Here is a 27,445-nt window from a genome sequence, read left to right as displayed (position 1 = left end):
CTAATTTCATTGAGATAGTTTAGGATTTCAGCTTGCATAGAATTAGTGCTGTGCCGAGTTGTACTGCAATCCTTTTGCTTGATATCAAGTCCTATATTGGCTGTTTTCTAACTCCATCTGAAATCTTGGAACTTTATGAGCTTGGAATTTTTTCTGTAATTCTTTCTCCAGCTCTCTAAAGGACATGATTCTGACTTGTTGACTTTAACATGTAGAATTTAGTGATTTTTAATACCTGCATTAGTTGTTGCTGAAATAGGAACCATGAAACAAGTGTGATATGAATAATTACCTCTTTTCTCCAGTTACAACCTAGAAACATTGTTGAGCACTGCCAGCATCTAATGAGCCCCACAGGGCTGGCTTGTTTCTGATGCACTAAGCGTTTAATGCTGCTGCTCATTCATTCTTTATTAATTGTCTGAATTTCATAATTGCTGATTTAGTTACAGTATTACCAGCTTGCCTTCCTTCAGTTTGTCGCTGCTTTTCTGCCTGGCTATTCTCATCAACCTTCTCAACTGGTCTTACTCAAGCTTTTTATGCAACTGTGGGAGAGCAGCTCTTCGGTGAGCAGTAAAAAATTACCGAAATAAATCCTGTATTTCACAGCTCGGGGCGTAAATCTTGCCGTGTTCTGATTCAGCTCGCTTTGCTGAGCTGACCCCTTTCTGAAGCGCTGCGTGGGTATGTTCTTATGGTGCCCCTCTCTTTGTCACCTGCCCTTGGGGTGGGTTTGGGGTGACTGCGCTCTTCTGCCGTGTGTCAGCCCTGCCTGCGGCCCCCTCCGTGCAGGGGGGGGGATGATCTCAGCTGCCTTGAGGCAGGGTCTGTCTTGGAAAGAAAGCATTTGGGGAAGAAAGCTAATCTTGAATACAGAACTTTTGTTTTCCTGCCAAGAAGGGTGGCTGGCTGGGCACTACCTGCACTGCTCAGCACCCGGCACTCCCGGGGTTCCCCAAGGCATCAGGTCTTGCCAGTGCCAGAAAGAAGCAGGAGTTTAGTTAGGGATTAGAGTAAATGAGCATGACTAAACTGCTGCAAATGGCAGTGGTTTTCGTTAAGCCAAGCTCATTCTAGCACATGGGTTCAAACCCACTGTAGCCTGGATGAATAGAGGCCATTTCTAGGCTCTTGTAGCTTCTTACCTTCTTCAAAGGGCGATTCCAAGGAGCCGTCACCAAACAGCTTGTGCACTCGCTGCCTTTGCCTGCCTAGGTCGAACCAATGCGTATCTAATTAAAAATACCACAAATTCCAGTCAGATGTGGGGTTTCCAAGGAATGTGCTTCTGCTTATTTTAGCAACAGGTGGTAAGTATTAAAACGTGTGCAGCTCATCTCTAGTTTTCTGTCTGCAGGGCTGCGAAAAGCAGTGCGAAAGCGGTGCCTGCAGATGCGCGCAGAGCCCGCTCCTTGTTTTCATTAACCGAAGGGAGCAGCTCAAAGCCTGCTTATTTGGCAACCAGTTCGACCAGTATCCCATACGCGCCCACGCACCGATTAATTTGCACGTGCTACGCTTGGTCATCGGAGACGGCAGCGTGTGAAGGCAGGTGGGAGCTTGCCGTCTCCCACACAGGTCCGGTCCGTGCTGTTATCACTTCCTTGGATTTCTGAAAGGGGTTTAGAGATGTTTTCAAGGCTGGGGGCTAGCCTGTGGCACAGTCTGCACTGACCTTCATACTTGGCTGAGAAGCGCTGCTTTTCCCAGCCCAGGAGCAGTCGCTCCCACTCGGAGCCGTCACTGTGTGTGCCCAAGCTGGGGGAGAAATGATATGGCTGTGCTGGGATGGGGGCCCCAGCTTTCTCTTCTAAGCTCGGTATTAGTTAAGCCCCCATGGTGGCTTTGATGAGCTGCTGGGTGGAGCTGCGGGATGTTGCTGGGAAGCATGCTCCTGCACCGCCGGCCGCGTGGCTGCATCCCTCGCGTGCACCCTGCTGCTGCGTCCCCCTGCCCAGCGCTGGGCTTCCACGGCACGCAGAGCGTCTGCAGGCTGCCTTGGCAGGGGGAGATACACTGATGTGCCTCAGGTCTCCTTTGAATCTCTGATTTTAAGGGTTTAAAAAAAAACAACACGAAATGAACCTTAAGATTGGGACAGGGAAGTGTGGATCCCCTAAGGGTTTCTTGTAAGGGAGGTAAGTAATCTTGTAAATGGAAGTCTGCAAAAGAGAGGGTGAGAATAAGCTGTTACCTAGAGGAACTTTCTCCATTTTAACCCTATGATTGATATTGATTTAATTTTTACCAGTTCTGATTTCTCTGAGATTCCTGTGAAACTGCTTAGACTGAAGATGGCTTGTGTACGCGTCCCAGTTTGCCACCTCAACTCATGAAACTTGGAGGTAGTGAGAGGAGGTTGGAGGAAGTGGATCAAGGCAGCTGTCTGATATCTGGTAGGAAATAGCAAACTGAGCAGAAGGAATTTATTGTGAAATATTCAGTGTTATTGGAAAATACATTTTGCGTGATAAACGGGTATGCTCTGATCCAGGGATCGTTTTGAAGCAGCAACCTTAACTCTGCTCTGCTGCTCTCACAACATGGGTATTTTTAGACTGGTTCCCATTTATACCCATCAGTACTCGCGACCATCACAGACGGTTACCAAAATTAAACCTGAAGTTGGATGGGAAAATAGGCACTGACCTTGTCAGTACAAACCAAAATCATATCTTATTTCAGACAAACACATGCACCTCAGAGCCACATTTTCCCATATGTGCAAATGCAAACGCTGAGGAACCGTGGGAGAGTTTTAAAAAGCATCGTTAAGCCCAAGAACGAGCATCCAATACTTCATTACTCCTCCCCTCCTTCCAAATTACTGTGCCCTTTAATCAAAGTCTAGCTACTGGCAAAACCACCAGCATTGGGGTGTAGACAGAGTGAAATTTAAGCCTGAGGAGCAGCTCAAACCTGAGCTCCAGGATGGCAGAGGTGTCCAGCACGTTTGCCCGTGCCGTGCCGGCGGTTTGCCGATGGAGCCAGTGGGAACCTTAGTCTAGCCCCCAAACGTCTCAGTGACTCCGCGCCCTGCGATGGGAGCCGTCCCCACTGCAGTTGCGAGCGCTGCAGGCTGGTTTGTCCCAGGTTTTGTGACGGGAGAAGGGAGCACAAGCAAAGCTACCGCACCGAGGGCATCCCCAAATCTCCCTGCTGTCCTTGCCTCTTTGTCTCCCAGCCCCAGGAGGGAGCAGGGAGGTGCTGCTGGCATCCCATGGGTGAGAGCCCTGCTGGTGCGTGGGGCATGGGCACGGGCAGGTATTTTATAGCTGCACGTGGGAATTGGGGTGGTAAGACATCCTCACCGAAGCCGCAATGGGATTGCATGCCCGTGGCGAAGGGTCCGGGGAGTCCTCGACAGACACAGGCAGCAGCCCAGCTCTTTGGTAGGGTGGCTTAAGGCAGTCTTCTAAAAATGGTGTTTACTCCATTTATTGCTGATCAGATTAGTAGGCTAAGCAGGTATTCCAGCGTACTCCCCTCCAGCAAGCTTGAGGAGTCCCCCGTGGGCTTAAAGCACAGCCAGAATAGTGGACTGTCAGGTATTTTGAAGCCTTGTTCAGAAATGCCTCTTGGATGAAGCTGACCACCCTCCTGGGAGGTATTGAGCTTTCCAGCCGCTTTATCCCCCGACGTCTGCTGCTGCCCCAGTAGAGCTGGGGCAATGTATGAGGGAGACATGGGCCAGGGCAGGCTGGCAGGTAGGTGCCTTTCTGCTTTCGGGGCAGCAACCACAGCGGGAGGGAGTGATGCTCCATGCCTGGGTACCCCGCCGGCAGGACCCCTGGCTCTCTGCTGCCCTAGTGCTGCCTCCAGTCCCTGCCGTGGGGCAGACCGTGCCCAGCTGTCTGCTGGACACCGTCCCGCTATTCCCAGACCCATGTGTGGCTGGGATGGTCGGGGACTTTTCTGATCTGCGAGGCTGCTCCTGGCCAGGTTGCCTCTGTTTGCTACTGTGTCAAAGCCGTATTTTAAATAATTCCTTTTTCCTCTCCAGTGCTCTTTTTCTGCCAATGTGTTTAGAGATCCTGGTCGTGTTCTCTTGTTCAGCAGAAACGGTTAGGCTCCTCCTGGATGGCCAGTGGTCCCTGCTGAAACTCATCGGGAAGCCTTTCACTGTGCCTCTTCCTTGCCCACATAAGTGTGCCTGGGCTTGTGCTGCGTGATTCTAACGAGATCTCCACCTCAACCCGCACAGTGGCGTTGCAGCTTGCTCGTCCTTATCAGGCACGGTTGCATTTGATGCATCCCTTATGCATGCAGCCAGTCCCAGCGCACAGCACCTCTGCACCTGGCAAGGTGGGTGCAGTGTGTGCCTTACCGACCCGTGGGCTTTCCCAGCCTTTTGGCCCAAAAAACTGTTGGTTCGCAGGACACACGGGCACGTCGCGATCCTGTGCTCACCGTGCTGCCCGCCTCGGTGTGGTACAGCCCCTCCAACGCTGCACATCGTGCTCCTCCCCCAGTTAACAAAGCACCAGAAGGAAAAAAAGAAGAGATGAGGTGTTCCTGCCTGCGATCGTCTCCTAGACCTTCAGCAGGACCCCGGTGCTGAGCTCTGGGTGTCGTTTACCCCACAAAGGGCTAGTGGGCAGCAGGTGCTGCCTTCCTGCTCCTTCTGCTTTCCGCACCCATCCCCGGAGCAGCTTGGCAGCCTGGCCAGGAAAGAGCCGTGTCCCTCCCAGGTTCCCATTCCCACACAGCCCACGGGTAGCTGTGAGTCATCCGAGGGCACCGGTGTTGGTGCCATTTCCTTGTGTGGTTCAGTAAAGCGAAATCTTTGTCCCCTGCACGGTGCTGTTGTTTGCCGTTCCTCCCAATTACTGCTATTAGGGTCTCAGTAAGGTTTCTCAGGCTTCCCTCCTGTGGGTTATGCCTGATGTCCTATACATTTCTGAGATTTACTTTCATTCCCTGTGTTTTCAGCAGCAGAAATTGCAAGGTATGTGGTTTTCCCCCCCGAGTTGTTAATTCTTGGGGCTGTGGAGCCTGTGCCGATTGAACTCAAGCTCAGCTGTCATTTTGTAGTAAGTTCATTCTTCATCATGAGAACAGTACTGCTCCTCCCCCCAAAGTGCTGGGAAAGCCTTTGCTAGTCTGCCACGTCTTTCATTAGCTTGAGCTGACCTTGGGTTGAAGTCGAACTCTCTAAAGGTATTTTATTAGCTGCCGTACCAGCCAGCTGCGAGGAGGAGCTGCCGCGGGGTGCCAAGGGAGGTGGGCACCGGCTTCCAGCCCCCTGCCCCGCTCCCCTGCCAGCTCTGCGCTTGCGGTTTCATTCCCGTGATGAATTGGGCTGCAGGAGCCGTGGGAGAGCTGCCCGGGCATCACCACGGGCAGAGGGCAGAGCTCGGGCTGCTCACGTCGCAGGGTCCTTGCCAGCCAGCTCTTCGCGTTCAGCCAAGGTGGCTCTGTGGGATCCGGCTTTGCTCAGAGATTCGTGTCCTTTCTGTATAAACACAACGAAATACAGTTTTCTGGCAAAAAATACATCCTCTTCTATGCTTTTTCTTCTAGCAGATTTTTTTTCTTCTGCTTCCCAGGCTAGCAGAGTAGCAATGAGTTTTGTGGAAATTGCTTTTTTCCCTATTAACTGAATTCTCAGACCACTGCTCTTTCCCCAGTACAAGCTTGTAAACCATTTTTTTGGGGGGGGTTTGTTTGGTTTTGGTTTTTTTTTTTTGAGGAGGGGGATAAAGCATGGAAGGGAACAGGGACAGCTTGATGCATTTAGGGGAACTTTCATTAAAAAATTTTGTGTTTATTTGTATTCTGCTAGCACAATCTGACCATACAGCATTCCTGGTATCTTCCCTTACTGATGGAGAGTGCTAGTGGGCAGACTTAAATCTGTACCTGCTGCAGTTTAGATGGGCTGGAATGAAATGAGGGCACTTTTATTCAGGTTAAACTTTTTCAGATGCTTGTGAATATGGGGGGATGATGATGAATCTAGAAAGATATCATCTCTCCTCTTTAGTATCTGATCTGCCTAATCTCACATGCGGTGCGTGGTTGCAAGTTTTTTTACGCTTTTACTGTGTAGAAACAGTGCGACAGGGATAGATAACATGTTTCTAAGGACGCTGAGTTTTCCATGCTTTTCACACATACCCATCACACTCGGATTCATACATAATTTTACTCTAAGCTGACAAGGTTACATGCGCTCTCTATTAAGCAACATATGTTACTCCGTTCTCCAGAAAGGGCAATTTTAATACTCTGCCAGTCGGAATGTGTTGCGCAATGGTGCATACACCAGCTGGCATTATTTTCCATCTGAAGTTATTTAAATAGTGAACTCTGCAGAAAAGACAGATGTTGAAAATAGACTCCCACTAACCTGAGGTCAATGGTAAGGCCCTCGTGCTCTGACAAAATAGATGTTTCTTTTCTAATTGGGATGATGAACATGTTTTTTTGTGGGCAGTGTAAAATTAAGGGAGAATCTTTATTCACTAATTAGCTGGAGTTTACAAGTGATCTAATACTTCTTTTTCTTTAGTAAGACCATCTTTACTTTTTTTTTCTTGAATACTTTTAAACTTTGGCATATCTGAAATGTTCATTTTCAATCTTTGCTTAAAAATTTTAATAGAGTGCTTAGAGCTTCAGTTGGAGACCGACTGTGGAGCTGTGCAAGTCCAGGAACAGACGGGTTTCTCTGTTGCTCTTTCCATTTTCTGTTTCCCTTTCCCTGAAATAATTTCTTATCTATCTTCTGGGATTGCCACATTTCTATAGCCAATAATTAACATAATTAACCCAAACTTGGAGTATTATTACAGATATTTAAATATCCAGAATCATGCCCAAGGTGGGCAGATTATCTGGGTTGAAGGCCAAGGAAGCTCTTCTGACCATCACACCATTTAGTTAGTTACAAGTAATACAGCGAAACGCTACGTGGTGTGAAACAAAGGGGATTGTGGGGAAATTGCACAAATCCTCCTTCCTTCCTTGATCCCAAGCTGGATAATGATTTCTGTATCATTTCTTTATTAAACAGTAGGCTGGGATTCAGCAGTCCAAGCTGGAGCCATCGGTAGCTGAGCTTATCATCCTGGTTCCCTCCACGGAGGGAGATGTGTTTTTTCTCCTGAATAGTCTCCGAATATCAGAGCGTGGGGTGAATTGCCGTCACCCAGCTCCCTGCACCCGGTCCCAGAGGCTTTCCTACTGCTCCTGTTGCAATGCATAGCAAAGCATCCCCTGAGCATCCCCGTCCCCTCCTGGCAGCAGAGCGGGTCCCACACTGGTGGCCTTGAGAACCCCCCCTTTTGCTTTGGTGTTTTGTTTTGCGGTTTTGTATCGGCTCGGTGAGAAGCTTGTTAGCAGCGATGATGTGATTTTTAGTGCACCTTTGGGGATGCAGAATGTGTTCCCACCAAGGGTTATATGGCATTGGTCCAACGTCCCTGGAAACGTGCAGGTTTTCTTCTTCTCTGGGTCAGCTGGTGCCCACGGGTTTTGGATGCAGCGGCAGTTGTTCTGGCTGTGCACACAGTCTCAGAGTCCCTTTGTTGGCATTTCCCACCCCACCATCACGTTTGCTCTCCTCCCAGCAACAGGGAAAGCTAAAACCCTAATGCTTTGCATCTCTCTTACGCTTTCTCTCTCCGTTCCACAGCAGAAGGAGGGATGTTGACAAGTGTGGTCAGACCCAGCAGATCTCCATGCCCAGGGCTGGCAGAGCTGTGGTCAAGAGTAGCTCCAAGCCAGGGAGGTCCCAGTTGGTCGCATGGAGAGAGTTTTCCCATCGCCCAGTTAGTAAACAGGCTTGCAGGGCAGGTATTTGCAAGGGCAGGTCCTGTCGACATGCAGCACATCAGTGAGACCACCTGAGATGTCCAGCAGTCTTTGGGAACAAAAAACCCATACCGGCATCTGTAGTCTGCTAATGGAAAGGATTGGCCATTGCTTGGGAGAGGTCCAAGGAGGAAGGAGAAGGCCAGATACCCCTCCCAGGCTGGGGAGAGCCAGGGTGCTCGCAGGGCACCCAGTCCAGCCCCGAGTACTGCTCCTGGGCTGGTGCCTTGGGCAGACGGCGACCATCAGCCACTGCCTTCCCAGGAGCTGCAGGGACTTGCTGGGGGAGTGCAAGGACTCGTGGTGAGACGTGCCTTTCTCCTGCTGTAGCCAGCGAGCAGCATTCCGGCACGCAGGGCGCTGAGCGGGGCTGGTCATGGCAGCTGCTGTCACTGCTGATGTGAACTGCTGCACCGTGAGCCGGCAGGTCTGAGCACAGATTCTGCCCTGCACGTTTTTGGGTTCATCCCTTACAGTCTCTGTGGGTCAAATCTTACTTAGAGGAACTGCGCAAACCTCATGTTCCCTTTGACCCTAGCCAGACCTGCTGCTTGGGGTGAAATCCCTCTGGTTTGCTGAATTAGTCTTGTGAACAAGGCAGAGCAAATTGCACGCTGTGGCTGTAAGCAGGGGGGTAGCAGCACACAGATGGTGTGCTGGGCTCTGCAGAGCAGTACGTGCTCCCTCTCGGTTTGGTCTGCTGCCTTCTTCTCCTGGGTGCTTTTCCTCCCTTCTTGCACCTATTTGCCCAAACTCAAATTTGAAAGTCTGGGAAAATCAGCAATGCATCTTCTGGCCTGAGGGACTCGGCATGCCTGCCCCACGCAGCCCAGGGATGCAAGAAGCGGCTCGACTGAATTGCCATTTTATTGAATCCTCTTCCTCGCTAATTAGTTATTAAATTATGGTTAGTGTTTCGTTAAAGCCCCAGTGGGCATGAGTTCATTAGCTTTTTATTGGCTAGAGCTGCACTTTGTTGCACGGGAAATGTATCCCAAAGAGCGTCTGCGCTCGTTGGAGTGATTGTGCTAATGAGCTCTGGTTGGGGCAGGGTGTGTAACAGCTCTCTAAGCGCATGGCTCGGACTTGCAAAGGAGCTTGGCTCTCACCTCAGCGTCAGGATAAAGGCCTGGATTTATGCAAGAGCTTAACAAATCTGGCTGGTTGGCCTTTCTGAGAATTTGACTTCTCTACTCCCGTCGGCTCTTGCTGGAGTTTTGCCGTGAGCCATCAGCACAAGGGGACTTTGGCTTCAGCGTGGCAAACAGCTTTCCCCATGGCACTCCCCTCTGCCCAGGCAGAATCCCTTGGCTGCAGCCAGGGACTGCAGAAGCTTCTCCAAGGAGCTCTGCATTGATTCTGTCCCCGAAACATATGCTGGGGCTGGGTAGCATCTTTGCTGAAACAGCCTGGCCTGTCTGCATTACTGTCCTGGGGCTGTTACTCACCCAAAACCCAGGCTAAAAATAGTCTCTCTAACCCTGAGATATTTTTCAGGGTTGCTGTCTCTTCCAAGCCCACATTAATTAGCACTTGGGATGGCCCAGAATAGAAACCCCCATGGCTCCAGCAGCTCGGAATTGCAACCTTTATAATCAATGATTGTTAGGACCAATAAATCAGGCTGCAGCTCCACAAGGTGCCGTGCAGTCGCTCTGGCCACTGAGAGCATCCAGCTCAGCCCGCAGCTCCTGGAAAAATCGCATGCGGAGCTTCAGAAGGTGCTGCATTAATTACTCCAAGGTAGCCAGGCTGGTGCTCACCTTTTCAGGGCTAAATCAAGATGTTTCTTTAGTGTTGGGTACCAGGCACGCTGCTGTCATCTCAGTACTGGTCTGGTGTCTTAGCAAGGCACAGAGAAGGGGCTCTTGGATGCAGTTTCACCTCTGCTTGTAATGATGGGGAAGGGGAATATGAGAGATGGGACTTGGAAACCCACGCTGGTGGGCTCTTTGGTGGGGGACTCTGGTGAGACCCTTCTCCATGAGGAATAAGCCCTGTAAGCAGCATATGGGTATGTGCTGGGGATTTTGAGGCTGACTGTAGCCATGATGGGAGCCTGAGCTCTGCTTCCTTCAGCCCATCACCGTGGCTTCAGCCCTGGAGCAGGTGGGCTTGCACAGCTCGCCTGGTCTGTGTACTGGGGAGGGCAGAGCTATGTTCCACCCCCACTGTTTTCCGAGTCATCTGTATCTCCCATCCCTGTTGGCGACTTTAAAATGGCTTTGAGGAATTTTATTTTCAGGTCTTTTATCATGCGATCACAGGTCAGGGCCAGCAGCTTTTCCTGCCTGCTGGCTCCGGCTGCCAAAGTTAATACATCATGCAGTGCTGGAAATGTCACACCAAGGCTCGGCGCGGACTGGAGGCAGGGCTTTGCATCGGGGCGCCTGCCCTGTGTTCCCTCTGCAGAGAGACTGGCGAAATAACGAGAGGATAAATTAAATTCCTCTTCCTCAAGCATGTGAGATGCAGGATGCAGGGCTTTTCTGCCGCTGGGCAGGCGCAGAGGATCCCTCCACACTGCTGTGCACAGCACCCTGCGTGTGGGACCAGCACACAGGGTACCTGATGTGGGTGCACCCGTGGTAGACTGGTTATGGGACTCCCCAAAAGTACCACAGCAGGAGGTTGCTCAGCCTAAATGGTCTATTCCGCTGCCAGCCCCCTCCCTGCTTGTAAGACTTTAGATGCAAAAGTGGCTGGATTTTAGGGGACCTTATTCTTTCCCCGGGCCAGACCAGAGCTTTGTGTTTAGTCACTGATCTTTGGAAGTTCCTGTTGTTTTTTTTTCCTGTCCAGTGACTTCTAATTGAAGTGGGTAATTGCATTATCCCATCCCCCCTGGAGAGGTTCACAGAGTCCTCGGTAATCATCTTCAGCTTTACACTGAACCCCCTGAAAAACCCCCTTGAAATGCCATTTTCCTCACCAAAGCTCAGCAATGGCCACAAGCCAGCAGGGCAAACCTGGCTGGGCTACGGAGCCCCAGGGGCTGGCAGGGCTGGGGAAGTGGTGGTCCTTCTCTGGGGAGGTATACAACCCTTCGGAGGGGCAGAGCAAGTGCCTTTGAAACACAGGTTAACATTTCCAGCAGCATCCTGGGCTGAGCAAAGCATTATCCAGAGCCAGGGGCTGGGTTGCTTTGGGGCGTGCTCCTCCAGATGCTGAGCACGGGGACACTGCAGGGCAAAACGTCCCCCTGTCCTGTCCTAGCATGGATGCGCAGGCTGATGTGGGCATGTGCTCAGGGAGGCATGTGGGGTCGAGGAAACCTTTCCCTGTCCCTCTCGTCCCTTCCCTTCGGAGTCTGTTCAGCCCTCCCTGGGGCTTTCCCCGTGCAGGAAGGCTAATTCAGGTGTTTTCTTCCATCCCCTGCAGTATGAGTTTAAAGCCAAGAATATCAAGAAGAAGAAAGTGAGTCTCATCGTGTCAGTGGATGGCGTGAAGGTCATTCTGAAGAAGAAGAAGAAGGTAGGCAGCCCTGGTCCCTGGGGCAGCGGTGCCTTGGCAGCAGGAGCCCTCCCCTCGCGGCGCAGGGACCTGCAGCATCCTTGAATTTCTGGGGAACTCTGGTGGGCTGGGAGAGGGAGGGATGGGCTGGGATCAGCTGTGTTCCAGGTGAAGCCGTGTTCCCGCAGGGTGGCTGAGCCAGTCCTGATGCGGGTATAGAAGGGGCCCGGAGGGTCCCGTGGGAGGTGATGTGGGACATTGCTGGTCCCCAGCAGGATCCGACCCTCGGTGAAGGGTTGCAGGGGAGCAGCAGCAGAGCTGTGACAAGAGCTTCCCAGGTCTGTCCCTGGACTGTCTCTGCCCTGTCCTTGATCTCAAGAGCAGCATCTGACGTACTCATTTTCAGCTTCTTTCGTTGCAGAAAAAAGAATGGGCCTGGGATGAGAACAAAATGCTCGTCATGCACGATCCCATCTACAGGTAAGCCTGCTTGGTGGGGGGATGGAGGCCTGGGTGGCTCTGTCATGCCGTTTACCCCATGCCACACTGGCACCGTGCTGGGGACTGGCCATGGAGAGCCGTCACCATCCTCGTGGAGGGCAGCTCCCCTCGCTTGCTGTGCTCTCCTGAAGTCCCCAGCTCTCTTTCTCTATCTCGTTGGCAAAAGCTAAGAGCGTGGGCCATCTGTGTCCCAGGGAAGCCAAATGGGAGCGAGGAAAAGCCCCAGCCATGCTGGGGAGGAGGCCAGCTCTCCGAGCAGGCAAGGAGGAAGATTGAGGTTTGCTTTCCTCGGTCCCTGGAGGGCTCCTGGACCGCTAGCTCTGTCCCTGGGGGCTGAGCAGAGAAAGCGCCGTGCTGCCTTTGCAAAATGCTTGCTGCTGCTGAGTCAGCAGGCTAATTTTCCCAGCCAAGGCAAAACCACTGCCAAAAAAATTTCTGATGGGCTTTAGCAGGGGCGTGCTGCAGAGGCTGGGCATCTGCCAGCACCCCGGGACGTGCCCTGGGAAGCGCTGGCTGTGGCCTTGCCTGTCTCCTGGGCACCATGGGTAATATGTGTGTTGTAGATGATATCCTCCCCTCCCTTCTGTCTTTGCAGGATATTCTATGTGTCTCATGACTCCCAGGACCTCAAGATATTCAGCTACATTGCCAGGGATGGGTCTAGCAATGTCTTCAGGTGCAATGTCTTCAAATCCAAGAAGAAGGTAAAGATGCTGGGACGTGCACCCCACCATCGCAGGGTCTTGTTGGGGTGGCTGGGGCGGGATCCCGTGGCACTGCGCTGCATGCAGCTGGTGGCCCGGAGCATCCTGGTGATCTGAGCTCTGGTGCCTCAGTCCCTGCAGCAGCACACAGAGACACCCAAAAGCTGCACAAGGCTGGGGAGGTCACCAGGCAGAGGCAGCCCAGCTGAGGTTACGGTCCCCCTCTCCCTCTGCAGAGCCAAGCCATGCGCATCGTCCGGACGGTGGGGCAGGCATTTGAGGTCTGCCACAAGCTGAGCCTCCAGCACACCCAGCAAAACGCGGACGGGCAGGAGGACGGAGACAGTGAGAGGAACGGGGACGACCTGGATGTCCCAGGTACTCTGCAAGGGCAGAGGCGGGGGTGGCGTGGGGGTCCTGGAGCCTGGCAGACGCCGTCTGCAGAGTCACCGTCTTCCCATACCACTCCTTGCTGCCTGACACCTGCGGGGAATGGATTTGCACAGCAATCTGGCCTGCCGTGTCTTGGGCTCAAGCTGGGATCTTGCCCAGCAAGGAGCCTTCGCTAGGTGTTAGCCATCATCCTCGCAGACATCCCCCTTGCTGGGAGCCTATTAGCAGCGCCCGGGACTCTGCTGGGCGCCTAAGTACTCTCGGTGCTCTGCTGCACACACTGCAAACATTTCCTTGCTGCTTCCACAGAAAAGGCCCGAAGCACAGACCTTTTCTGCATCCCAAGGTGCTTGCGGGGCTGGGTTCGGCTCTCTGCTGTGGACCCAGCTCGTGGTCCATCGCCACCTCTGCAATTCCCTGCGTGTGCGGAGCCGTGCTCGGGATCTTGGATCGCGCTCCCGGGGCTGCAGGCAGCCTGTGGACCCTCCGCTCCCTTCTCAGCCCCGTGTGCGGAGGGTGCAGGGATGCTTGTGCCTGTCAGGATGCTGGCGGGTCCTGGTGCCCAGCTGTGTGTGGGCTGCCTGCCCTGCCCTGCCGCCCCGTGCTGGGCGCTGGATCCCCCTCATCCCAACGGGAGCAGCCTGGGCTGTGCTGCGGTTTCCTGCCTGCCTCTGCCACCGGCGCTGTCGTGATGACCTAATCGTTGGGCTGTCCTGGACCGCACATTGTTTGGTTTTCCTCCACACAATATCCCAGCCACGATATGCGGTTCCCTGGGGATTTCTGAGCATCCGTTTTTTTTGGTTGTTTTTTTTTTTCCCCGTAATCTCTTGTTTACCTTTCTTTAGCTTTCCCTGTGTCTTCTGAGGCCCATTTGTCCCATGTCAGGGTTTTTGGCCGCTGTTCCCCAGGTTTGATGTGCCGGGGCTGGGTGTGTTTTTGGCTGCAAGCCCCATCCCGAGCAGCAGCAGGAAGCGCAGCCCTGTCACTCTGCACCTGCTTCCCCCCAGAGCTGGAGGGTGGGTGATAAGGGGCAGTGAGAACCAACCGGTGGGCATCACTCGCCATACCATGGGCACAGAGCATAGCGAGCTCCTGCTCCAACTGGGCTGTGCTCTGCTCTGACCCTGCTCCCTCAGCCTGCCGCCTCACCGGCGCGGAGAGGGCGGCCGCCTCGGCGGAGGAGACGGACATCGATGCCGTGGAGCTGCCGCTGCCTGGCGCTGACATCCTCGACTTCAGCCGCGGCGTGACCGACCTCGACGCCGTGGGCAAGGAGGCGAGCGCCTACGCCGATGCCAAGGTGCGTGGGTCCCTGCGCTCCGCTCTCGGGCCATGGTGCGGCCCTGGCCCCGTGGCTCTAATGTGCATCCGGGGGGCCTGGGGATCAGGAGGGATTGTGCAGCATTCCCTGGCTCCCGGATCAAAGCCATCTGCCGCTGCAGGGCTGCCCTTTGGCTCGGGGCCCGGGGCGCTCCTGGAGAGCGCTGTGCCGAGGCTCAGCTATGTGCAGCCACGCGGAAAGCATCTGGGGCAGAGCTGATAGGGATTTTTTTCCGCCAAAAAAAAATAATAAAATACTTTGATACAGGGGAAATTCCCATGGGAAGCATCAGCCTTTTCGGGAATTTTCTACAAAAGTATTTGGGCTGTTGTCAGAACTGAAAAAATACTGCCTTCAAAGTTTTCAGCACCCCCAGCAAAGTGTGCATTTGCTTTGAATGCAGTAGCTTCTTTCCTGGGTATTTTGGGGGGCTGCTCCGTGCCGCAGCCCCTGTGTGCCTGGCGGCTCTCCGTGGTGAGGGGCACAGGATCACTCTTTCAACATTGGTGTTTTGCAGGGCTGCCTCCACCCTGAAGATATCCTGACAGCGTCACCCAAGATGCTGCTGCCCTCGTCTGCCCAGCTGCCTGACCTGGGAACACCCCTCTCTGCCCACCACCAAATGCAGCTTCTCCAGCAGCTCCTGCAGCAGCAGCAGCAGCAGACACAAGTGGCCGTGGCACAGGTTCTCCCCTCTGCTCTTTTCTGGGGGTAGCGGCAGGGCTGGGGCACGCTACCGAGCCCCTCGGTACCGCCGGAGTATCCCCTGCCTGGAGGCAGTGTTGAAGGCAGGCTCCATGGGGAGAGCATGGTGGTTGTGGGAGAAGCTGGGGCACAGGGGATGGGGATGGACCATCTCCTGGGCTGTGCAGCAAGGGGAGAGGAGTGGCAATTTGCCCTGGTCCCATCACAGAAGAGGAGGTGCTTATGTCCACTTGCCACCCAATTTTTTGGTCCTTTGGCCCCTGTCTGCTTGCCAATGCCTGGCCTCAGTGTTAGCTCCAGCTGACTGCTGCCTGGGCTGTGCAGCTGGCACCTCGTTCTCCATGCAGGTATTTCTCATTTAAGCAGCTCTGGCTGTTTTATCCAAGTCATTACCTTAGCTTTACTTGTTCCCTGACCCCTGGCAGAGCTCTCTGCAATTGCTCGACTTTCTTCGTGGCTTAAATGATCAGCTCCAGCAGCCTTTCTGTGCTTTCCCGTGGCTTTCCTCTTCTCGCATCAGAAAATCAGCATTGGTCCTTCTGGCCAAGCTGCTGCCCTGAAAGCCTGCATGCCTTCTGGGGTTACGGGTTCAGGAAGTTGCTTTCCCCTCTGGAAGAGGGACCTGCATCCTCAGGAGATCCTTTATGTCTGCCCAAGTATAGTGTTGCTACAGGCAAAACTTACTAGGCAAAGCCAGGTCCTTTTGTGGTAGGGACTGCTCACCTTTGGTAGTTCCCAGTCTTTGTGTACCTGCAGAGCCTTGCAGTGGCAATTTCTTTTTCCTTCTACTTCCAGGTAAAAAATAAATCTAGAATAGTGTAATGCCATTTCTTGGCTGGCTCCTGGGATGGCAGCCAGTGGCCTCATCCTCCTCTGTCCAAAGGGCTGATGCCCTGCTCTGGACCTCTGCCCACCCCAGGGCGGTTCATGTCCCAGGAGCTGTCACTTAGCTGCTCTCTAATGCGTGCCGTGGTGATTTTGTATCGTTGTAATTTATTAATGAAAAAGTAGGGCCCTGTCATGTCAAATGCCTTTCAGATGACTGCATGCATTACATCCATACCTCTATCAATGGCACTTGTTATCTTCTCTCAGAAAGTAGTGAATCAATTTGTCTCTGAACACGTGGTGATGGGCGCAGGCTTAATTTTTACGAACGAAGCTGGGAGATCCACTGTGTTGACCAGGATCTGTGCTTGGTCTATAGCTACGGGGACCATCCTGTAATTATCTCGGCCTCTAATTACTTGGCTGAGGATGAAACACCATTTAGTTCCCTCATTGATCTGAGGCTTGCTTTTGCAAGCCATTTCCAGATACCTGTGAAAGTTCCTTCTCTTGAATTAAGGCCAGGAGTCCTTCCTGGGTCTTGTCCCCAGGGGGCTGGTGGCACGAGCCACTGCCCCTCCGCAAGATGTGACATTTGGGCTCTGCTCGCATCTTCTCATGGCATCACCTGAGCATCTACCTGGCCCCAGCTGCAGGAGCCTGTGATGGAGACAGATGCTGACTGCAAGGAAGGATCAATTCCAGGCTGACGCTGCCAACGCTGAGCTTTGGCACCCGCTTAGCATTTAAACATGATTCCACCTCTGCCAGCTCAGCTCAGGGTCTCTGCTTCACCCACCAGCATTTGGCAGAGGGTCCCTGTCCCACCGCGCTGCTGTGCCCCGCTGTCCCACCGCTGGCAGGAGGAAGAGGTGACTGTGGCTCCTGCAGCTGTGGTGTGGGGTGTCTCACTTGGCTGGGGGCCCACAGGCAAACCAAAAGGGCTCTGTGCTGCCTGCTCCGAAAATAAGGGATTGCACCCCCTTGCCCTTGGTCTGGCTTAACATGGACAGTTCCAATCTCAGCCCCTTGCCTGGCCTCCTGCCACCCCCCGAGCTCCCTGTACTTCAGCTCTGCTCTGCCAAGGGCACTGTCCTGCCGCCTTGCTGGCTGCATTTGGGCAGCTCATGTACCCATCCAGGAGGGCAGGTGGCCCCCAGCTGTGCTGCTTTTGGGGCCCTGCAGCCGCAGCAGCAGCTCACAGCTTTGGCAGGTACAGAGAGCTCCCCCCCGCTTCCCCAAGGTCGCTTTCTAGGCCAGGGTAAAATTGGGGGGGGGTTGTGTGTTTTGGTTTTTTGTTTGTTTGTTTTTAAACCCGTGCTTTCCTGGTTCCGCACGAGCCTGGCTGGCTCAGTCCTTGCTGGAGAGATGAGCGCTTGTAGAGCCGTGGGTGGGTGGCAGGAAGGGGTGCTGAGCCGGCGTGACCCCCGGGTGGCTCTGCACTGCCGTCCCCTTGTCCGGAGTACACTCCTGGGGCTCTCCTTGCTCAAGTTCGGATCAGAGAGCTGCCCCCGCTGCCCCTGGGCAGGGGGTCCTGGCTGGACTCCCCGCGGTCTAACGTCCAGGCATCGCTTCCCAGGGCCAGAATGAGCAGCCAGCTCGTGTCCCCAGAGCCACCGTGTCTCAGCAGCGCTCTGCCATCTGCGTTGCTCCAGGCATGTCGTGCCTGTCACAGCCGGAGCCGCCTGCAGCTCCAGGGCAGCTCTGATGCCGAAGCCCCTGCTAGCGACAGACGCCGCTGGCAGGACCCTGCCTCTGGGAAACCTGCCCAGAAAGACAGCTCGGCCAGGGCCGGCTCGCAGCCTTCATGCACCCGCAGCCCTGTCCAGTCGGTTGAGCCTGTCTTCTCTTCCGTATCCATCCGGCTTCCTCCTGAGCTGCCCTTTCATCATGCATTCACGACGCGCGCGCGTGACCGATGGTTCCGTCAGTGCCGCCTCCCTTTGCCTTCGGGCTTTTCCATCAGAGAGGCCAGGTGACCGTGTGCTGGATTTGCTGAGCGTGCCCTGGTGTGACGCTGCCGCCTGCCCCTGCTCTCCCCACCGCATCTGCGGGTACCCGCACGGAATGGCTTCTTCATCGAACCGTTTGGTGGGATGCTGGCGAGCCCTGGTAGACGGGCAGGGGTGGCCGGAGTCGAAGCTCTCGGCCCTCGAGCAGTACCTCCCGCACGCTCACCCGCTCTCTCCTGTCACACAGGTCCACTTGCTGAAGGACCAGCTGGCCGCGGAGGCGGCGGCACGGCTGGAGGCCCAGGCTCGCGTGCACCAGCTCCTGCTCCAGAACAAGGACTTGCTGCAGCACATCTCGCTCCTGGTCAAGCAGGTGCAGGAGCTGGAGCTGAAGCTGGCAGGGAACACCACCAGTAAGCGCTCCTGCCCCTTCCTCTCCCCTCGCAGCTAGCCGGGTCTGTGGAGGACATGAGTGTGGGTGTTTCTCTTGGGGTTTTTGTGCATCTCCAGTGGTTTTGCGTAGGGGAATATTAGCGCCCTTCTGGCCTGGCTTGTGCGTGTGCAGCAGGGTGCTTGCATGCAGCGTGGGAAGGGGCATGGGGAGGGCTGTATAGACAGGTAGTCCCATACGTCCATCAGCTGTATGTCCGCTTTCCCCAGTGGCTGCATGCTCTAGGCCAGCTCCTTACCTGCCCGAGAGCCCTTCCTTGACCTTCCTCTCCAGCAGACGTGGCCATCAGCTCCCTGGAGGAGCTGGGGTAGGAGACAGATAACTTTTTATCCTACAAAACTGGCTCTTTGTTGGCCAGCAGCAGCTCCTGGCACCAGTGACACCAAATGAGCCCCCCCCCAAACGGTGGCAGTGGGGAGGTTGACACCCGAACGGCCCCAGACTGTCCTCCTCTGGCCAGTCTGCAGCCAGCTGTGGTGGTCGGGGGATGCCCAGGCAAGCCAGGGTGGCACTGCCTGTCTCTCAGCCGTGCCCTTCTCTTGCAGCAGGCTCCCAGGACAGTCTGCTGGAGATCACCTTCCGCTCCAACGTCCTCCCCGTCCTCTGCGACCCAACCACCCCGCAGCCCGAGGACACCCACCCGCCGCCGCTGGGCCCCGGCTCGGGCTTCCCCAGCTCCATGGGCAGCCCCATAGGTAGGAACGACTGTCTGGTGAAGCTGGAGTGCTACCGCTTTCGGCCGGGCTCAGGGCCACCCGCTCCGGAGCCAGCGCTGGGCAGCCTGGAGCTCATCAAGTTCCGCGAGTCGGGCATTGCCTCCGAGTACGAGTCCAACACGGACGAGAGCGAGGAGCGCGACTCCTGGTCCCAGGAGGAACCGCCGCGCCTGCTCCACGTCCAGCCCAGGCAGGACCTGGGCGACAGCCTGGAGGACGAAATTGCGGTGTAGGGGTCGTCAGGAGGTGGTGCGGAGCTGCTGGGACCTGCCGGAGCTGGGGTGGACCCTGACCGTAGCCCCCTGGCCCTGGCAGGGACGGGATGGCCCGGAGGGAGAGGGGGGCGGAGGAGGGAGCGCGAGGCTTCCAGAACATGTCCGGGAGGCGTGCGGAGGTGAGGACGGAGCCGTGCCGAGGGGCTGCGGTGCGCCAGGCGTGCTGTGCTCCAGCGTGCGTGGGCTTGTGCGCTGAGCTGGAGCATCCCCGCTTTGCATCGGACAGTGAGCTGACAGCTACCCCCTGGTCCCCGTCCCCCTGCAAGCTGCGTTTCAAGGTCAGGCAGAAGCAAAGGACTCCCTGCCGGATTAGCCGCTGCTGGTGGTGCAGTAAAGCAGATGAAGGTTTTTGCTGGGGGAATGAGAGAGCAGGCACAGGGCAGTGAGTGGGGACAAGAGGGACCGAGGAGGCAGCGCCGGGGCGGTGAGCAGGGACAGAGCCGCTGGCAGGGGGTCTGGCCCTCTGCGTGGTGGAGAGGGTCGGAGATACGTCCAGGGCCGTGCTAGCGGGGTGGTTAGGGTCGGTGATGGTGTACTGTCGGTGTGGGTGCGCGAGTACTGTCAGTGTGGGTGCGCAAGTGAGAGGTGAGGCAGAGGGAGACAGTGGGGATGAGCCTGGGAAGGAGCTGAAGGGGTGAGATGAGGTTGTGCAGGGTGGCCGGGTGCAGGCAGCTCCTGGCAGGGTTTGTCCCTGCCTGAGGCAGGTGGAGGGCGTGCGGGCACTGCCTGCTCCTCTCCTGGGCTGTGGAGCGGAGAGGAAGGCATGGCTCGGCACGGAGCAGGGAGCCAGGGCACGCAGCGTGGGGCTGTGGAGTGTCCTTCCCCTCGTTGTCCAGTCCTTGGGCTCCTTGGCATGGCTGCCAGGTTTCAAAGCCTTTCTGGTGCTCTCAAGTCATGTTTTCAAGCACTTCCCCGCACCCCTCATCACCACAAACTCCCTGCTTTGCTTTACAGACAAGCCCTCCCGTTTCCACGCAGTGGTTTGCCTCCGGACCAGGGCTGGGGGATGCAGTGCTGGCATCGGCCGTGTGCAGGGATGGGCATGCTTGCTGCCCCTCGATGGGGAGTGAAGTGCTGGTGTCTGCAGGGGGGGTCCTTCACGTCTCTGGTTTGCCCCCTCCAGAAAAGTGAATCCAAGATCTCAGGATCCCCCACCAGACCCCAAGACACCCATGGCTGAGAGCCGTCTGGGGGCCTCCAAGGGATCCAGAGCTTGTTTCTTTTCTGCAAGCACATTTATCAGCTGCCTGTTGCTGCAGCCTCTAAGAGGCCATGGCTGAAGGGGTATGAACCAGAGTCCTGATGTCCCCCCTGCTCCTTGAGGAAACACTCAACGAGGTGGGGATTGGCACAGTTGTCTTCCTCCCCATCCACCCTCCTGTCCTGCTTCTGCTTTGCTTTGTTGCTTCCCTGCTGCTCTCGCCTTCGCCAGCTCTGTCTCTGCTAGATCTGCCTGCAACTAACCCCTAGCTGAGCATCTCCCAGACACAAGCTCTTGCCCTCCTCCAGGGCTTAGCTCGGCTTCTGAGGAAGGTCCATCACCTCTTTCTGCCCCAGTCCCTTTGGGACTGAAGGCTGCTGAGGAGCGAGGTGTGGGTGAGACCCCTGGGGTCAGTACGAGCTGTGCTATGCACTCTCCACTACAGGAGGAGGCTCAACACTGTGAGGAGCTAAAGAGTCCTAGTGGGAAGGAAGGACACGTTTCAGTGTCCCCAGCAGTGGCCTGGTGTTCAGGGGAGCCCCTGCACCAGCCACAGAGGGGCCAAAGTGGGAGCCATTTGGGACACGGGTGCTCCTGTCCTCTGGCCACCAATACCTCCGTATGCCCTGTCCCGCACTGCTGTAGGCACAGCTGTGTGCCAGTCCCTCTGCTGGGGACCCCGACATCCCACTGTCAGCTTGAAGCAGTTGGAGGTTAAAGCATGTGGTGGGAGGCTGGTCCTGCCAGGAGGGAGAGGTGGAGATGGCAGCACGCACAGGACGTGGTGCAGGCAGGGTAGGGATGCGTGGGTGAGCTCAGAGAGGGATTTCCATGTGGGCAGACAGATCGTGCAGGAGAGGGGACAGCAGGAGCTTGGCCATACACACAGGGAAGATGAAGAGAGAGCCCGGGAGGAGCAGCAGCAGGCAGGAGGTCTCTTCCAGGCTGGGCTGCCTCAGAAAGCAGGCAGGGCTGAGCCATCTCCCCACGCCACCGTTCCTGCCCGTCCCCGCTGCACACGCGCAGCCGAGGCAGTGCCCCACGAGTTGCTGTTGGGACCAGCTGTGGGCTTGGGCTCCTGCCCGGCGCTCTGCCTACAGGGGCAGTGGGGGGTGCCCCATGGGCTGGGGGGTGCTGCCGGAGCTGGCTCAGAACCTGCCAGTGTCCTGCCGCACCGTGGGTGTACATGTGTAAATGATCCTCCTCTTAACTCAGTGCTGCCTCCAAGACGCCTCTCTAGCCTCTTACTTTTGTTATGGACCTTGACCGGGGATTTATAGCTATATTTTTTGTCCTTTCTTTTCCTACAACTGTCGTGTTACTAACCGTTGACTCAATCTATCTGGGAAACCAATCTGTCAATGTAAGTGCACTTAACCCTTGGGTGTTGTCATTAGTCGACTGGCTTTTGCTAAATAAATCTTTCTATTTCTCAAGGCTTTCTGTTGTCTCTTCCTTCTCGCTGACTCTCTCTCTTTCTGTACTTCTCTCCTCCTCCACGCTGGGAGCCAGCACCAGCGGTGGCATCCCTTGGCCTTGCACAGACCCCCCTCAACCTAAGCATCCTTCCCTGCAGGACCCTTGCTGGTGGTGCCAGCCACAGGCTGCCCATGGGAGCGAGGTGCCCCAAACATTGCTGGGAGCAGAGGGGTTTCAGTCTTCCCCTTCAGCCACCGCACAGCGCAGGCTCGTCTCAGGGCTGACCCAACAGCTCGAGGGTGCCGAGGGGTTCCCGGCATCTGCAGAGCTCCCCACAGAGATGCAAAGCAGCGCTTTTAGGGGCTCGGGAGATTTTTGGCTGCTGGGGAAGGAAAAGTCGGGAAGAGCCTCTCTTAAAGGATGGCAGAAGTGTTGCGTAGGCAAGAGTAGCAGGCAGACGGGGCTGGCTGCTCCTAAACCAATTTATTCTGCCGCTGGCAGGAGCGATGGAGCAGTGCCCTCCCGCGGCGGCTGTCCGGCTGGTGGGGCTACACGGGCACCCTGGGGGCTGCAGCCTCCTGCTCCTTGTGCTCCTTCTCCCACAGGGCCTTGAGCTTGCGGTAGTACACCTTGCAGCTGTAGCCCTCCTGGGAGCTGTGCTGGATGTGGGCCTTGACCGACCACAGCGTGGGGAAGACGCGGCAGCACGACACGCACTGGTAGCCGCGCTGGGGCACCGGCTGCCACTGGGAAGCGGCGAGGATGTCCCGGAATGTGATGCTGGCTCTGCTCCTGGCCGGCCTGTCCCTCTCAGTGGGCTGGAGCTCATCTGAGGAACCAGAGGAGGAGCAGATGATCTCTGAGAGGTCATCAGGCTCCTCGTGCTCCTGGGTGCTGGAGGCCAGGCTGGAGGAGAGGCTGCCCAGGTGCTGCTGGGCGGCTGCTTTGGTGCACATGAAGTAGCTGTAGGGCGAGAACCAGGGCCGGTAGACGGTGCAGGTGCGGGCAGGGAGCTCACTGTCTGGCGGGGCTGCGGGGCCAGGAGCTGCAGAAGAGCGAGACTGCAGTGAGTCAGGGGTCCCTGTAAGACCCCAGCCCACCATGGGGTTGGGAGCAGTGCTGGGGACCTTTCCTCTCTGTCTCTGTGGGATGCAGAGGTGCCTGGCTCTGTCCCAGTACATCCCCCTGGCATGGAGGGTACCATCCCTCCCCCCACAGGACGCAGGGGTAGAGATGGGCACAGGATGCTGGTGGGCACCGAGGCATCAGCACAGCACAAGGCTCACACAGCAGCCCGCTGGAGCCATCCCACGGAGAGCTGCACTGGCACGGGGGCAGCGATCGGGGGGCTGAGCTGGTGCTCCTGGGGGCAGCATCCACAGCTTTGAGGATTCCCACTGGGAAGACTTGGGGGAGAAGCTGGTGTAGCTCAGAGGTGGGGTGTGACTGCAGAACCCTGCCAGGTCCCCAGAAAGCGCCTGCTGCCACAGACCCACCCGGTCCCCTTTCCCCACCCACGCAGGAGGACATGCCCTGCCAAATCCCTCCACAAACTGTCTGCCCGCAGGCCCTCGCTGTGTCGCGGGAGGCTGAGCGGTGCCACGGCCGGGCCCAGGAGGTGCAAGAGGGATCCCTCCCCACAGGCAGTGCCGGCTGCTTGCAGCCCCTGCCTGGCTGCAGCTGGTGGGCACCAGGCTCACCGGGCAGGCTGGCGGGGCCACAGGGACGCAGGGTCTCCGGGCTTCTTGTCCTGGTGCTGCAGGGCACGGCCCCGATGGAAGCGGTGGGCAGGACGAAGCTCTCCATCGCCCTTGTGTAGCTGGTGTGTGGTTCCTGCGCCATGGTACCCATGCTGTCATCAGCTGATGTCACAAAGGGATGATGTCACACGTGTACGGTGCACAGCCGGGATGCTCCTGGGCAGTGGGCTCAGCCCCCGTGATCTCTGGGGAGCTTGGCCAGCACAATGGGACAGCCAGCCTGGGCTGGAGGGGGTGCCTTGGTGGGGTGGGCAGCGCGGAGCCCAGGCTGTGGGTGCCCCCAGAGAACCCCCTGCTGCTTTGCGGGTGCCTGGCTGATAAGGGCCCCACATGAGCCCCATCTTTGCAGGCAGCGTGGCAGGTCTGGGCAGGGGGTCAGCAGCACACCTCACCCAGCAGCGTGGAAGGGATGGGCCCGCTGTCCCTTTGCCGTTCCCTTGGTAAATCCTCTTTCTCTCTCTTTCTTTCCACAACCTGCTTCCCAAGTCACTCGGTATCAGGTAAGAGATGCTCTCGGTGTGTCGGCAGTGCCAGTGTGGAGCCCTGGGCTCGCTGCTACCCCGTCTCACCCCATGCTGTCCCCCATGCATGCACTGCCCTGTGCAGTCCTGGCATGGCCCGGCTGCCCACAGCCTCCGTGGGGCTGCAGGAGCAGCCTCCCTGTCCCGCAAATTGTGTTCCCATGCTGCTGGGTTGGGAGCTGACGGGCGGATCTGGGACGTGCCGTCCCTGCTGGGGCCCCCCCTCCAGCCCGGCTCACATCCCCCTCTCTGTCCCTTTTCCCCCTCCAGTGGACCAGAGCATGTTTGAGAACGCCAGCGCGGCACCCACCCCGCGGCCGCGGCACGTCCCCGCCGCGGCGGGCACCCTGCCACAGCCCTCCCGCCCCGCCGGCAGCCAGCACCTCCGCAACCTGGGCAAGGCCATGGGGGCCAAGGTGAATGACCTCCTGCGCCGCAAGGAGCCGGCCGGCCTCCCCAGTGTGGGAGTGATGGAGGTGAACGCCAGCGCTGGGGCCATGCTGGGCACGGGACAGCCGGCTAGCGAGGACGGGTGAGTGTCTCCACGGTGTGCACCCTGCGGCAGGGCCGTTGGGACAGGCTGGAGAGGCCTCAGCATGGGGCTGTATGTGACTTCTCCTCTGTACTTGCAGGGCTGTGGGGCTGGATGCCTTTCCCCGGCTGGACCCCCCGCCCCCCGTTACCAAGAAGCGGACGCCACGCGCCCTGAAGACCCCGCAGGACATGCTCATCGCGCCGCAGCCGGCGGGGACCAGCCCGAGGAGCAGCACGCAGGAGCTCCCCGAACAGCCTGCAGCCCACCCTGACCCTGCAGAGGAGCAGCCGGGGATGAGGGACCTGTCCCCTCCAGAATGCCCTGGGGTCCCCAGCATGACCAGCATCCCAGACCCCAGTGGGGACCAGCCCACCGGTGCCCTTCCCGTGCCCGACCTCATCCATAAGGGCAGCCTGGAGAGCCAGTGGCGAGCGGGCGAGAGGGCTACCGAGACCTCACCCCACGTGGAGAAGCCCCCCCGGAGACCAGGGCTGGAGCACGAGCCACCGGGGATCATGGCACAGCCAGACCCACGTACCCCCAGCTGGGAGGTGGAGGGGCCCCATCCTGACCTACTGTCCTTTGAGTAGCAACCGGGGAGCAGTGACAGGGGCACTGTGGGGGCTGGCTCTCCCAAACATGTCTCTCACTGCCACTTGCCAGTTTTGGGGTCATTATTTTGGAGATGGAGCCCTGGGGTGGCAGGAGCCATTGCTGTCCCAGCTTGGTATGTGGGGATCCATGACACCCCACTCCTCCCCAAATTCCCAGGGGGAATTAGCCTGGCCTGCCATGGCTTCTGCAGCACCATCCTGGGCCTATTCACCCTGGTCGGTGCAAAGCTCCCGTCCCACCACGGTGCCACCATTCTGTACACAGCCTGGGGCCATGCTGAGCTGGGGACCAAGGGCGGGCTCGCTCAGCAGCCCAGGTCCTTGTGTGTGGGTGCAGAAGCACCAGCCTGCCCCCAACCCCATCAGCTCTGCCAGGGCAAGGGTTCCACAAGCATCCCACACCGTTCCCCACATTTGCCCTGGCTGCCCTCGTCCGGAGGATTTCCTAGCTTATGCCATGTGCTTGCTGAGACACCCCATCCTGGGGTGCCAGCAGCCTCACGCAGCCCTAGTGCCAAGGAGCTGGGATGGCAGATGTGCCTAGGACCTTCTCCAGGTGCCATCCCTTTGGTGTTAGTCTGCCCAGTGCCATCTCTTTGCAGTGGAGCCCCAGCTGCGGGAGACCCGCTCGTGGCACAGGCTCTGGTGGGGAGCAGGGCTGGATCCCTGAGGCCACACAGCTGCTGGCCAGTGGGCTCTGGCAGGGAGCCGAGCTCCCCATCAGACCCCCCTCCAGCTCCTGCTTGTTTCCTGGTCTCGCCCCAGCCACCACGGACCGGACTGACCTGCCCAGGCAGGCAGCCAACTCCGTGTGGGCCGGCATCACCGCTCCTTTATTTCCTGGGACGGTGACGTCTTCGCGAGACTGGGACACAAGAAGCCACGTGGTCCTTTTATACTGCTCTATGATTGTTTCTCCATGAATGACAGGAGAGGTTAGCCAGCCTGCGGACCCCTGGGCCGGTGCAAGGAAGCAGCTGCGAGATGGCACTTTTTGCTTAGAGCTTTTTGCTTAGTGCATCCTCACCGCAAAGGTGTTTTTTGCGAGGAAGAGCTCCAAAGACCAGATTTGGTCTGGAGGAGGCTAGGGGCTCGTGGATGGGGCTCCTCCTGGGCCACACGGGGTGGTTGGGCTGAAGAAATTTCTTCCACCACCCAAAGCCATGTTGTGGTCCTGCTGAAGGAAGGAGGCCGTGAGCGTGGATCCCTTTGCCCTGGGAGCAGCCACCGTGCCTCCTTGCCCATCGGCGTGGTGGGTGCCATGGCGGCACCGGGGCTCTGCAGCGCTCGGCCCCTGGGAAGGCCCCACTGAAGAGCGAAGGAGGTGCCAGAGATGCACAGAGCCCGTGGGCAGCCGGCAGTTGGTGCTGAGGTATAACACACCCTGTGTATAATGTGATTAGGCCGTGCATGGCCAATGCAACCCCACAAACAGAAATCTATATGAGTATGTATATGTGTATGCTGCCTAGACCTATGTTGCGTTGTATATGTTGATGGAAACAAGGGCTTGTAGCCCTGCTTTGAGGAACCAGCATCTTCCAACGCTGTCGATCACAAGGGAACCTCACTGCTGGTCCAGTCCCTCTATTTATGTTGTCTAGGGTATGTGTGTAGTTTGGGACAAAAGATGCAGATTGCACAATAAATTTTTTTTCTTTTTTTACCCACTGACACGTAGCAGTCCTTTGATGGGAGGGGACTGCCTGCACCAGCTCGGTGTAGCCCCGAAGCCCCCCGATGAGGCCGGGGACCCGCCGGATGCTCCTGCAATGGGGGCTGCAGAGCAGAGGAGGGAGGCCGCAGTCCCAGCAGCCTCATGGAGCTGAGGGGTGCTGGGGAAAGCCACCCTCTAGCGCCAGGCTTGCTGGGGTGATGGCATGAGACGATGGGGTCTGCCGTGTTAAAGCCACGGGGTTAAGGGAAATAGCCCCAAAAAGCGCTGCCGGGGGTCCTGACACCTGCAAAGGGCAGTCCCACCCCGGGAGCCAGGCCCAGTGGAGCCGGGGGACGTCGGGGGCGTTTGGCGGTGCCCAGGCTGAGGGGGTGACATGGTTGCCCCGCTGTGCTTGGCGCTGAGGGGATAGGATCCCTGGTTTGTGCCCGGGCTGAGGAGCCGGGACCACCGGGGGTGCTGAGGGGACAGACCCCGGTCGGTGCCCGGGCTGAGGGGACGAGACCCCGGGAGGCTGAGGGGACGGGACCCGGGGGCTGAGGGGACGGGACCCGGCGGTGCTGAGGGGACGGGAGCCGGGGGCTGAGGGGACGGGAC

At 57.1% G+C, this 27,445-nt stretch overlaps 3 protein-coding genes across 6 annotated transcripts in view; 2 read left to right on the top strand and 1 right to left on the bottom strand.

The window, feature by feature from the left end:
- Positions 1-19,081, top strand: part of NOS1AP (nitric oxide synthase 1 (neuronal) adaptor protein) — a 39,431-nt gene extending 20,350 nt beyond the window's left edge. Inside the window, exons 3-11 of one of the 4 annotated variants that reach the window (XM_010581046.1) lie at positions 11,203-11,295; positions 11,696-11,754; positions 12,371-12,479; positions 12,716-12,857; positions 14,012-14,177; positions 14,557-14,576; positions 14,733-14,881; positions 17,929-18,094; positions 18,678-19,081. In XM_010581046.1, coding sequence (XP_010579348.1) covers positions 11,203-11,295; positions 11,696-11,754; positions 12,371-12,479; positions 12,716-12,857; positions 14,012-14,177; positions 14,557-14,576; positions 14,733-14,881; positions 17,929-18,094; positions 18,678-19,081 — 1,308 coding nt within the window. Of the gene's footprint in view, positions 1-11,202; positions 11,296-11,680; positions 11,755-12,370; positions 12,480-12,715; positions 12,858-14,011; positions 14,184-14,556; positions 14,577-14,713; positions 14,882-17,928; positions 18,095-18,677 lie in introns of all 4 variants that reach the window. The other 3 variants (XM_010581037.1, XM_010581029.1, XM_010581021.1) reach the window with 3 other exon arrangements.
- A 3,210-nt stretch (positions 19,082-22,291) lies between these two features.
- Positions 22,292-23,585, bottom strand: LOC104840811 (chromosome unknown open reading frame, human C1orf111). Its single transcript, XM_010582037.1, has 2 exons — positions 23,444-23,585; positions 22,292-22,788 (listed from the first exon to the last, which is right to left on the bottom strand). The coding sequence occupies exons 1-2, from the start codon at positions 23,583-23,585 to the stop codon at positions 22,292-22,294; spliced, it is 639 nt and encodes a 212-aa protein (XP_010580339.1).
- A 248-nt stretch (positions 23,586-23,833) lies between these two features.
- Positions 23,834-25,149, top strand: LOC104840803 (chromosome unknown open reading frame, human C1orf226). The gene is made up of 3 exons (XM_010582023.1): positions 23,834-23,864; positions 24,295-24,556; positions 24,657-25,149. Exons 1-3 carry the CDS (start codon positions 23,834-23,836, stop codon positions 25,147-25,149), a joined length of 786 nt encoding a protein of 261 aa, XP_010580325.1.
- Positions 25,150-27,445: the final 2,296 nt, after the last annotated feature.

Source organism: Haliaeetus leucocephalus, unplaced genomic scaffold (assembly GCF_000737465.1).
Source record: "Haliaeetus leucocephalus isolate CR32 unplaced genomic scaffold, Haliaeetus_leucocephalus-4.0 Scaffold76, whole genome shotgun sequence".
Taxonomy (NCBI): Eukaryota; Metazoa; Chordata; class Aves; order Accipitriformes; family Accipitridae; genus Haliaeetus; species Haliaeetus leucocephalus.
Note: the sequence above shows the minus strand (reverse complement) of the source record. Positions and strands in the feature narration are given on the sequence as shown.

Excerpts from the sequence above, each read along its gene's own strand:
- LOC104840811 (XM_010582037.1), bottom strand. The coding sequence starts at position 23,585 with ATGGCGCAGGAACCACACACCAGCTACACAAGGGCGATGGAGAGCTTC. Across the intron at positions 22,789-23,443 it reads TGGCCCCGCCAGCCTGCCCG|CTCCTGGCCCCGCAGCCCCG; the intron begins GTGAGCCTGGTG and ends GCTCTTCTGCAG.
- LOC104840803 (XM_010582023.1), top strand. The coding sequence starts at position 23,834 with ATGAGCCCCATCTTTGCAGGCAGCGTGGCAG. Across the intron at positions 23,865-24,294 it reads CTTTGCAGGCAGCGTGGCAG|TGGACCAGAGCATGTTTGAG; the intron begins GTCTGGGCAGGG and ends TTCCCCCTCCAG. Across the intron at positions 24,557-24,656 it reads CAGCCGGCTAGCGAGGACGG|GGCTGTGGGGCTGGATGCCT; the intron begins GTGAGTGTCTCC and ends CTGTACTTGCAG.